At 45.0% G+C, this 12,224-nt stretch overlaps 1 protein-coding gene across 11 annotated transcripts in view; it reads right to left on the bottom strand.

Annotated features, from left to right (window-relative positions):
• The window catches only part of mllt10 (MLLT10 histone lysine methyltransferase DOT1L cofactor), a 447,863-nt gene that overhangs the window by 287,811 nt on the left and 147,828 nt on the right, over positions 1-12,224 (bottom strand). For 9 of the 11 annotated variants that reach the window (XM_038798090.1, XM_038798088.1, XM_038798094.1 and 6 more), the window contains one exon: positions 9,593-9,686. The exons of the other annotated variants lie outside the window; for them this stretch is intronic. In XM_038798090.1, the coding sequence (XP_038654018.1) occupies positions 9,593-9,686 (94 nt within the window). The remainder of the gene's footprint in view (positions 1-9,592; positions 9,687-12,224) is intronic. 11 annotated transcript variants of the gene reach the window in all.

Below are 12,224 nucleotides of genomic sequence, written 5' to 3'. Positions count from 1 at the left end.
GTCTGCACCGGCTCTTAGAAAGATCATCCCACTTAAGCTCACGCCTCCACCCTATCACCGTAACCCAGTAACCCCGATTCACCTATTTTTGGTGAATTTATCCAAGGGCAATTTATCATGGCCAATCCACCTAATGTTATCCACAATCGGGCCTCCCAAGTAAAGTCGCGAAAGTCCCAGATGACCATAGGCTGTTTTCCCCTTTGATAGGGAGAGCTGACTGGTGGTTATATCACTGGAGGATCACCGCAATTCAGGTGAGGGGCAAGGTTGAGAAGGTGGGCTTTCACAAATAACCTAAACCGTTACGGGGATTGAATCCGCGCTGTTAGCCTCGCTCTGCATCATGAACCAGCTGCCGAGCCAACTGAGCTAAACCGGCCCCCTCTACAGAGCAAAGAGATGTTGTATCTTATGAATATTTTCCTCCAAAGCCCCCAATTATATGACTGATCTGGGCCTTGGATTAACACAAATTGAACTGTCAGTGTGGATTCTGATCCATGCTAAGAGTTAAGTGTAGGTTCTGTCTTTGAGAAGTTTCTGAATTTGAAGATGACACTGCCGTCGGCGACAAAGGGATTTCCTGCACTTGCCAGTTTTAGCAGGCTCTGCTACAATGGTGATTGTACAGTTTGAAAGTAAAATTTCCAACAACGGCTTACTGCAGAGTTCTCTTGCTCATCATTTTTGGCAAGTCCCGAATTCTTCAAATCCTGGCTTTTGCTTTCCTTTAGCTGTGTTTGAAAAGTCCCAAAGTATTCAATCAATTATCAATAAAAATAATTCACAGCGAGTTCTATTAAGGCGCTGATTTGGGGGATCAGGCTTGAGCAACGCTTTTTCTTTTCCAAACTGCACTTCTGACTCTGAAATTGTTAAAGATTTCCCAGGATTTGCTGTCGCCTGGAATTTTAAAATATTTAGCTCACCCTTGCTAGGTCTGCTCTGGGATTTGAAGCTGGGCTTTGTAACGGAGGTGTAACGGAGTCTTCTGTTACAGTAAGGAATTGTAAATCTCTGTCTTCAGCTTCCAAGTCTTCCATTGTGCTTTTCCTTGGCATTTTTTTCTTTGCGCTTATGCTTCTGAAGCTTATTTTTGGGTCAGACTACTTTGCTGTTTTCTATGCAAAAATTGGTTATCATATTTCCTACATTACAGCAAGTGACTATATAATCTTGCAAAGCTCTTTGGGACATTCTAATACCAAAAAGGTTGCTGCAAAAATGCACGGTAATTTGTTATTTCTTCAAATTGGTGCAATCTATGCTGAAATGCCGCAGACTGCAATAGAGCCATGTATGCCCAGAGTTGCTTAAAGTCGTCCTCCAAGGCTATCTAAAGCTTTCTCAATGAGAGCTCAGCAGCCTTCAACTTTCAAAGTTGTAGCCACTTGTAGAAGCACCAAGTTAGGAAAACAAACACACAAGATGGACAATATATGCTTGCATGAGGGCCATTATTTTTTTTTTGCCAGTGCTGTTTGCTAAATTTGCATTTGTTCTGGATTTGAGGTTTGTTTTTGCAATGCAGCAAGGGCAACACACAGAAATTTGAAGTGAATGAAGACAATCAGATTTCGGGTACAAGAGAAATTGTAACAAGTGCCGAGACTTTGCTAAATTGGGAGTGAGAGGTCTGTTAATACTCGAACTGCTCTTCAATGAGCTTTTACCTGAGTTTGGGTGATAGACACTAGTGGCAGTTGCCATGCCACCCTTTCTTGTTTTCCATTTACCATCACACCAGTATTTTGCTCTTCAAGAATTGCTCTCATTGGGCTTAACCTTCACTTGTAATCATATCTCCAAATGACAAAGTAGGAATGGATGGCAGTGCAACCTGAAATTTACCCGGCCACTTTTTAAGCAAACAAAAACAGGAAATTGAACCACCTCAGCAGCAATTAGTAAATTAAACCAACTAGCATGAAGACCCGCTCATCAGAGATATTTAAAGACATCATGTAGTACTAACAGGTTTGTTATTGGTTTACTATTCAATTGACATTCTTTTACTTCAAAAGGCATTTGCTAAGAAACGGCAGTATAGTTGTGATAATACTAGGTCGTGGTAATTTGAATATTACAATTCAGTTTAGAAAATCTGGTATCAGTAAAGATGACCAGGAAACTGTCAAGCTGTCATAAAATTCAACTGGTTTTTCACCAGTGTATTTTACTCGTAATTATCCTTTGAAGCACCATGCAAGCCACTCCCATCTAAAACAATAAATCCCAGCCTCAACAGCGACACTCAGTCCAAGGACCAACTTACAAAAAAGATACAACACGATAAGATGGGACCAGTGGCACATTTTGGGTTAATGAGGAACATCATTCTCACTGACCTCACTGATCAGCACTGTGATGTGCTGTAATTTTCTTTGTTCTTTGTAAGGAATTTCCTTTCAGCCCACAAGACTGTTCCGCAGGGATCAGTGCTGGGACCTTTGCTGTTCGTAGTATAGATAAATGATTTGGAGGAAAATGTAACTGGTCTGATTAGTAAGTTTGCAGATGACACAAAGGTTGGTGGAATTGCAGATAGTGATGAGGACTGTCAGAGGATACAGCAGAATCTAGATCGTTTGGAGACTTGGCCGGAAAAATGGCAGATGGAGTTTAATCCGGACAAATGTGAGGTAATGCATTTTGGAAGGTTTAATGCAGATAGGGAATATACAGTGAATGGTAGAACCCTAAAGAGTATTGAAAGTCAGAGAGATCTAGGTGTACTGGTCCACAGGTCACTGAAAGGGGCAACACAGGTGGAGAAGGTAGTCAAGAAGGCATACGGCATGCTTGCCTTCATTGGCCGGGGCATTGAGTATAAGAATTGGAAAGTCATGTTGCAGCTGTATAGAACCTTAGTCAGGCCACACTTGGGAGTATAGTGTTCAATTCTGGCCGCCACATTACCAGAAGGATGTGGAGGCTTTAGAGAGGGTGCAGAAGAGATTTACCAGGATGTTGCCTGCCATGGAGGGCATTAGCTATGAGGAGCGGTTGAATAAACTCAGTTTGTTCTCACTGGAACGAAGGAGGTTGAGGGGCGACCTGATCGAGGTCTACAAAATTATGAGGGGCATAGACAGAGTGGATCGTCAGAGGCTTTTCCCCAAGGTAGAGGGGTCAATTACTAGGGGGCATAGGTTTAAGGTGCCAGGGGCAGGGTTTAGAGTAGATGTACGAGGCAAGTTTTTTTTACACAGAGGGTAGTGGGTGCCTGGAACTCGCTGCCGGAGGAGGTGGTGGAAGCAGGTACGATAGTGACATTTAAGGGGCATCTTGACAAATATATGAATAGGATGGGAATAGAGGGATATGGACCTCGGAAGTGGAGAAGATTGTTTAGTTGGGCAGCATGGTCGACACGGGCTTGGAGGGCTGAAGAGCCTGTTCCTGTGCTGTACTTTTCTTTGTTCTTTGTAAGACTGTGCATGACTCTCCCTCACACGGCTATTCATCTGTTCTCAGCACAGACAGCGAATCTCTCCTGACGGACAGGATAGTTAGCAAAGAGCACTGGACTGAGGAATTTCGGATGTGCTTAACTGCCCATCCACCATAAATGGGGTCACTATAGAAAAACTTCCAGGCTAGCTAGAGTGAAAATGTGGACAGCAAACCTTCTGTGTGGAGGTTGACAAAGTCATCAGATCCCTGCCCACAAGGAAAGCTCCAGGTTCAGACAGGACCTCAAGAGAAATTTGAAAATCTGGGGAAGCTCAGTTAGCTGTCAAATTCACATCATAATCACAGGATGTGGGACTAACAAGTCATTCCCCAGGAGTCAATGATACCACAACTGCTCACATGTACAAGGGGGAACGACAAAATGTGTGTGTGGCAACCAGAAAGAAATCTCACTGCTTGTGATGGCTGGTAAGACTGTCGCAAGAGTCCTACTCAGCAGTCTGGTAAACCACAAAGCAAAATGTGTGCTGCCAGAAAAAAATCAAAGTGGGTTCAGGAAAGATAGAGGCAATTGTGACATGATCTTCGGCAAATACAATAGAAACTCCAGTGACAAAAATGGAACTCGACTGTGCCTTTGTTCACTGACGTGTGGATCTTATGGAAAGTCTTAACCAAACCTGGGTGTCCTGATAAAGTTGTAGACCTGGTATAATCATCACACAATGGAATGACAGCTGTGGTGAATACAACTGACCCCTTTGAGGTAACAAATGGTGTGAAGCAAAGGTAACAAGTGGTATGAAGCAAGGGTATGTCACAGCCTATTCTTTGTTGCCATGTTTTCTGGAATAATAGATGAAAATGTTGATGGAATATACATCCAATTCAGAACAAATGGTATTTTCTTCAACCTAAGATAAATCGAGATCCTCAACTAAGGTATCAGAGATGCTGGGAATTGCTGTTTGCTAATGATTATGCCTTTATGTCAGCCACTGAGCAAGGCCTTCAATGGATAATGGACTGCCTTTCACAAGTACCCAACGACTATGGGCTCACCATCAGCTCAAGACAGAGATACTCCATCAACTACCAAAACTCTGCACATGCCCCACCTAATATAACCTCATAATAATACCCATCACATGAACAAGGAGGAGTAGGCTCCGTGAGACTGCTCCACCATTTCACAAGATCATTGCTAATCTCATAGTAACCTCAAATTTGCATCCTGCCTCCCACGACAACCCATCACCCCCTTGCTTTCCAAGAATCTAACCAACTCTGCCTTAAAAATATTCTTTTTTTTAAAATAATTTTTATTCAAATTTTCACAAATAGGAAATCAGTAACAGAAAATTCTAAGAACAAAAAGAACAACCCCCCCCCCTCCCCCACCGTATATATAAAGAGAAAAAAATAAATAAATGCCCGTCGAATCAACCCAAAACAAAACCAAAGAGACAACCTCCCCCCGGGTTGCTGCTGACCTTTTGATTTTACCGTTCTGCCAGGAGATCTAGGAATGGTTGCCATCTCCTGAAAAACCCCTGCACGGACCCCCTTAGGGCAAATTTCACCCTCTCCAGTTTAATAAACCCTGCCATATCATTGACCCAGGCCTCCACGCTTGGGGGCCTCGCATCCTTCCACTGAAGAAGAATCTTCCGCCGGGCTACTAGGGACGCAAAGGCCAGAACACCGGCCTCTTTCGCCTCCTGCACTCCCAGCTCCACTGCAACCCCAAATATTGCGAGTCCCCTGCCTGGATTGACCCTGGATCCTACCACCCTCGATACCACCCTGCTACACCCTTCCAAAATTCCCCCACGCTGGGCATGCCCAGAACATGTGGACATGGTTTGCTGGGCCCCCAGAGCACCTAATACACCTGTCCTCGCTCCCAAAAAACCGGCTCATCCTTGTCCCAGTCATATGAGCCCTATGCAGTACCTTAAACTGTTTGAGGCTAAGCCTTGCACAAGAGGAGGAGTTCATCCTTTCCAGGGCATCCGCCCACTTCCCCTCCTCAATCTCCTCACCCAGCTCCTCCTCCCATTTACCTTTCAGCTCCTCCACCGAGGCCTCGTCTACCTCCTGCATCACCTGGTACGCTGCCGAGATCCTCCCCTCTCCAAACCACACCCCCGAGAGCACCCTGTCCTGAACCCCACGCAGCGGCAGCAGAGGGAACCCCGCCACCTGCCGCCTGACAAACGCCCTTACTTGCATGTACCTAAAGGTGTTCCCCGGGGGGAGCCCACACTTCCCTTCCAGCTCACCCAGGCTCGCGAACTTGCCGTCTATGAACAGGTCCCTCAGCCTCCTGCCACCTGCCCTGTGCCAACTCAGGAACCCGCCATCAATTCTCCCTGGAACAAACTGGTAGTTCCCCCGTATCGGGGACCCCATCGAGGCCCCCACCTTCCCCCTGTGCCGTCTCCATTGCCCCCAAATCTTGAGGGTAGCTGCCACCATCGGGCTCGTGGTATACCTCGTTGGAGGGAGCGGCAACAGCGCCGTTACCAGCGCTTCCAGGCACGTGCCCACACAGGATGCCATCTCCATCCTCTTCCATGTCGCCCCCTCCCCATCCAATAACCACTTTCGCACCATCTCTGCATTGGCAGCCCAATAATACCCACAGAGGTTGGGCAACGCCAGCCCCCCCCGCTCCAAGAACACCCGTCTCACCCTTGGAGTCCCGTGTGCCCACACAAACCCCGTAATGCTCCTGTTAAGCCGCCTAAAAAAGGCCTTCGGGTTAAGGATGGGGAGGCACTGGAACAGGAACAGAAACCTCGGGAGCACCGTCATCTTGACTAACTGCACCCTACCCGTCAGAGACAGTGGCAGCATGTCCCACCTCTTAAACGCCTCCTCCATTTGCTCCACCAGCCTTGTGAGGTTAAGCTTATGCAAGGCCCCCAGCTCCTGGCCACCTGAACCCCCAAGTACCTGAAGCTCCTCTCCGCCCTTTTCAGTGGGAGCCTCCCAATCCAGCCCTCCTGGTCCCCCGGGTGTACCGCAAACAGCTCGCTTTTCCCAAAGTTAAGCTTATACCCTGAGAAATCCCCAAATTCCCAGAGAATCCCCATCACCACCGGCATTCCCCCCACCGGGTCCGCCATATACAACAAAAGGTCGTCCGCGTCGAGTGACACTCGGTGCTCCTCCCCATCCCGGACCAGCCCCCTCCAATCCCCCGACTCCCTCAACGCCTTAGCCAGGGGTTCAATTGCCAGCGCAAAAAGTAGGGGGGGACAGGAGACACCCCTGCCTCAGCCTTCAACATATTCAAAGACTCTGTTTCCACTGCCTTTTCAGGAAAATAGTTCCAAAGACTTGACCATCTGGGGAAAAAATTCACCTCATTGTTTATAAGGCGTGACCCCTAGCTCTACATTCTCCTACACGAGGAAACATCCTGCCCACATCCACCTTGTCAATACATCAGCATCTTATATATTTCAATCAAGTCGCCTCTTACTTTTTTAAAAATAAATTTAAAGTATCAAATTCTTTTTTTTCCAATTAAGGGGCAGTTTGGCATGGCCAATTCACCTACCCTGCACCTCTTTGGATTGTGGGACAAGATCCACGCAATCACAGGGAGAATGTGCAAACTCCGCACGGACAGTGACCAGAGGGCGAGATCTAACCCGCGCGCTCAGTGAGCAGTGAGGCAGCAGTGCTAACCACTGCACTACCATGCTACCATACCTCTTACTCTTCTAAACTACCACGGATATAATCCTAACCTTTACTCATAAGACAAATGCGCATTCCAGGTATTAGTCTGGTAAACCTTCGCCATACTGCCTCTTTTTTTTAAACTTTTGGAGTACCCATTAATTTTTTTTCCAAAGAAAGGACAATTTAGCATGGCCAATCCACCTAACCTACACATCTTTGGGTTGTGGGGGCAAAACCCACACAGACACGGGGAGAATGTGCAAACTCTACAAGGATAGTGGCCTGGGGCCGGGATTGAACCAGAGTCCTCAACGCCGTAGGCAGCAGTGCTAACCACTGCGCCACCGTGCCGCCCTATTGTCTGAACTGCTTCTAACACATTTACATCCATCGTTAAATAAGGTGACCAATACAGTACTCCAGATATGTCTGGAAGTATCTCGGAAGCACCACCTCCAGAACTGGCTGCATTGACAGCGAGGCAGGAAATGGAATTATTATTTTTTAAATCTGTGGGCACTGGTGGCTGGCCAGCATTTATTGCCCATCCCTATCTCCCCAGAGTGCATTTGCAAGTTAACCACATTATTGTGGATCTGGAGTTACAAGTAGGCCAGATTAGGTAAAGACGGCAGATTTCCTTCCCTAAAGGAATTAGTGACCCAGATGGATTTGTAAAACAACCAACAATGGTTTCATGATCAAAATTAGACTTTTAATTCCAGGTTTTTATTGAATTCTAATTTCACCACCTGCTATGATGAGATTTGAACCCAGGTCCTTAGATTTTCCCCTGGGTCTCTGGATTACTAATCTAGTGGCAAAAGCAAAAACTACCACCTCCCAGAGGAGCCAGACCAAGCTCAGCATTTGATCGTTTATGCAAGAGACTGTGATGGAAACAAAGTATCAAACTTTTGCATACAAAACCTTAGTAATACCTATTCTCCTATAGGCTGTGAGACACAGACTGCCTACTCCAGACAGGAGCAGTTTTATAGTTTAAATACAATTAAAACATTCTTAACAGGCTGTGAACAAAGGCAATTCATGCTAACTCTTTGTTTGAAGGCTTGATTTAAAATTCCCAAAGTCTTTCTTTTTTTGTTAATCTTCTATTTATGTAGCACCTTTAATGAAACGAATGTCCCAATATGCATCACAGCAACCTATCAAACAAATTCTGATACTCAGCCAAGTATGGAGATTTTAAGTACGGAGATTTTAAGATAGATAATCATAGGTTTGCTCAAAATTATACGTTTTAAGGAATGTCTCAAAGGAGGGCAAATAGGGATAGAGAGAGAGAAGTAAGGAACTTGCAGAAGTTCGGATTCCAGCAACTAAAGACATGTCATTGATAGAAAATCAAGGATGCTCGAGGCCAATATCTAGGGCTGGAGAAGACGACAGAGAGAGGGAGGTGTGAGGCGATGAAAGGGTTTGAAAACATGGATGAGAACTTTAAAATCGGACTGTTGTTTAGCTAGGGGCTAATATAGGTAAGCATGCACAGCAGTGATGGGTGAATAGGAGTTGGTGTGTCAGGACATGGGCAGTATAATTTTAGATCACTTCAAGTCTGCAGAACATAGTGCAGTAGGAGGCCATTCGTCCCATAAAGTCTGCACCGACCTACTTAAGCCCTCATTTTCACCCTATCCCCATAACCCAATAACCCTTCCCAACCTTTTTGGACACAAAGGGCAATTTATCATGGCCAATCCACCTAACCTGCACATCTGTGGACTGTGGGAGGAAACCGGAGAACCCGGAGGAAACCCACGCAGACCCGGGGAGAACGTGCAGACTCCACTCAGGCAGTGACCCGGCGGGGAATCGAACCTGGGACCCTGGAGCTGTGAAGCCACTGTGACGCCACAGTGCTAGCCACTTGTGCTACTGTGCTGGCGCGATAGAATGTAGGAGAGGCTGGCCATGAGTAGCAAAGGCATGGATGCTTTTACGTTGCCAGATATTCAATATAATCTATGTAGGAAAATAGTACTAATTATAAATTGTATTGCATTTAGTGCTGCCATTTATCTTTTTTCTACTAATTTCTTATCTCCACTCACTGAAGTGGATCAAAACCAAATTTTTAAACTCAGAAAATACTCTAGTTTTAACATTATTTCATTACCAATTAAGTGTTCAAGATTTTTTACATTTGTTAATTACCTTCAGAGTAACAGGCAGTCCACATCCCTTTCTACGAAATATACATATTAGATATATATATATATATAATATATGTGTGTGTGCGCGCAAAATACCCTGTACAGCATAAGTGAAATGGTGAGGTCAGAACGATATAAAGTGTGTACTACCATAGAGTAGCAAGCAAGGTTATATGGTAGAACATTTCCCCCAGCTTGTTTGCAGAAAATCAATTCAATCACAAAGGGTTGTTACTCTGGATTTTTCTTTACAAAATTCTTGCCATTACTTATGAAAAACTCATAGAACTTACCAACTTGCCAAAATGGTATTTACAATAGCCACAGTATTTAACGTTATCAGCTTCCGAACCTTCTTCTTCACACAGAAGTCCTGCCAGCTGTGCACTGAACAAAAAACAATAAAGTTGTCAAGATAAAAGTACCAAAATTACCAAATTACATGATGCAAAATCTGAAGAGGTTGCACCTGTGATTGAAGTTCATTCTTCCTTCTTTCCAACCCTCCCCCAACAGTTTCACAAACATATAAAATGCTACTTTAAATGCGATCCCAGCTTCATCTCTTGCAATCAATCAAGAATTCAATTTCCCACTATATTCTTATTTCACCAAGTAAAACGCCATTAGCTTGGATCAAAACAGAGCTGGAGCACTACTTAGGTAGTGATGGTGATAGTGATAATGCCATTGGACTAGTAAACCAAGCTAGTCTCAGTAATGGTTGTCATGATAATAGTGTGATTGTGGTAGTGGACTCCAGTATTAGATACAATATGGTACACTATACTTCAAGGAGCCACCTGGTGGTTAGATGCACATGCAAGGGGAGATTGCAACAGGCCGCAATTGCCTTGTTAATGTTCTGAAAATGTGTCAGTAATAAATTTAGTTTTCAGCAATGGTGTCAGTCATCCTGCAACATAAAAACAAGACAATGGTGACCTTGACAACTATCATTGAATTTCTGGTTCACGAATGAAGGGGATCCGCCATGTTTACCCAGGCGGGCCTACATGAGACTCCAGATCCACAACAATGTGGTTGACTCTTAACTGCTCTTCAGAATAGTTAGAAGTCTTACAGCACCAGGTTAAAGTCCAACAGGTTTATTTCAAACACTAGCTTTCAGAGCACTGCGCCTTCCTCAGGTGAATGAAGAGGTATGTTCCAGAAACATATATATATATATATATATATATAGACAAATTCAAAGATGCCAGACAATGCTTAGAATGCGAGGATTTGCAGGTAATTAAATCTTTACAGATCCAGAGATAGGTGTAACCCCAGGTTAAAGAGGTGTGAATTGTCTCAAGCCAGGACAGTTGGTAGGATTTCGCAAGCTCAGGCCAGATGGTGGGGGATGAATGTAATGCAATATGAATCCCAGGTCCCGGTTGAGGCCGCACTCATGTGTGCGGAACTTGGCTATAAGTTTCTGCTCAATGATTCTGCGTTGTCGCGTGTCCTGAAGGCCGCCTTGGAGAATGCTTACCCGGAGATCAGAGGCTGAATGCCCTTGACTGCTGAAGTGTTCCCCGACTGGAAGGGAACATTCCTGCCTGTGATTGTCACGCGATATCCGTTCATTCGTTGTCGCAGCGTCTGCATGGTCTCGCCAATGTACCACACATTGGGACATCCCTTCCTGCAGCGTATGAGGTAGACAACATTGGCCGAGTCGCACGAGTATGTACCGCGTACCTGGTGGGTGGACTTTAACCTGGTGTTGTAAGACTTCTTACTGTGCTCACTCCAGTCCAATGCTGGCATCTCCACATCAGCCTCCCGTACCAACCTCTCCGGACTTGAGGCTTTTCACAGTAACTTCATTGAAGCCTACTCATGACAATAAGCGATTTTCATTTTTTCATTTCATGCCTCTTCAGAATGGCCTAGCAAGTCACTTAGTTCAAGATACCCCCATTCTACCCTATCAAACGCCTTCTCGGCATCTAATGTGACAATTACGCCTGGATCCGATCCCTCATGAGAAAAGCATCACGTTTAGCAATCACTGCATGTTACATGACAATTGCCTTCCTTTAAAAAAACCTATCTGAGCTTCCCCAATAACTTGAAGTCATGGTTACATGCTAACACTTTGGCCAAGTTCTTGGTGTCTACATTAAGTAAAGAAATAATGTAACGCCCCATTAACTTTGACACCAGCCTGCCACCCGAGTGTCTGACCTGAATAATCTCTCGGGAGGCCACCTGCCGCCTCAACTGACAAGCTAAGAGATGACTGGCCTTCTCCAAAAGCTCATACATAACCCTCATGAGGGCCCCAAATGGCACACTGCCTTGTCTGTAGATAACAGGTCAAACTGCATCTGCAGCTTCTTCTTACAAGCCAGGAGCTCTGGGGTTGAGTCATCCAAGTAGCTGTGGTCTACATCCAAGATATCATCTGCCAACTTTTGGCGTTCCTCCCTTGTCTCCCTATCTATGTGCATTCTGTGCAAAATTATCTCAGGAACTTCATGGAAAAATAAGGAAATGGCAGAGGAGTTGAAAGGTATTTTGTATCTATCTTCATTGTACAAAGACTTGGAAAACATACTAAAAATACTTGAAATTGAGGTGAGGCGGGAAGTTTACAATCCCCATCACCAGGGAAAACTATTAGACCTAAAGGATGACAGGTTCCCAGGACCTGATGGCCTACATCCTATTGTCTTAAAATAAATTATGTAGAGATGCCAGCGTTGGACTGGGGTGAGCATAGTAAGAAGTCTTACAACACCAGGTTAAAGTCCAACAGGTTTGTTTCAAATACTGGCTTTCGGAGCACTGCTCCTTCACCTGAGGAAGGAGCAGTGCTCCGAAAGCTAGTGGTTCAAAACAAACTTGTTGGACTTTAATCTGGTGTTGTAAGACTTCTTACTTAAAATAAATGGCTGTACAGTAGTTGAGGCA

This window comes from Scyliorhinus canicula, chromosome 5 (assembly GCF_902713615.1).
Source record: "Scyliorhinus canicula chromosome 5, sScyCan1.1, whole genome shotgun sequence".
Taxonomy (NCBI): domain Eukaryota; kingdom Metazoa; phylum Chordata; class Chondrichthyes; order Carcharhiniformes; family Scyliorhinidae; genus Scyliorhinus; species Scyliorhinus canicula.
This window is presented reverse-complemented; position numbering and strand designations above follow the sequence as displayed.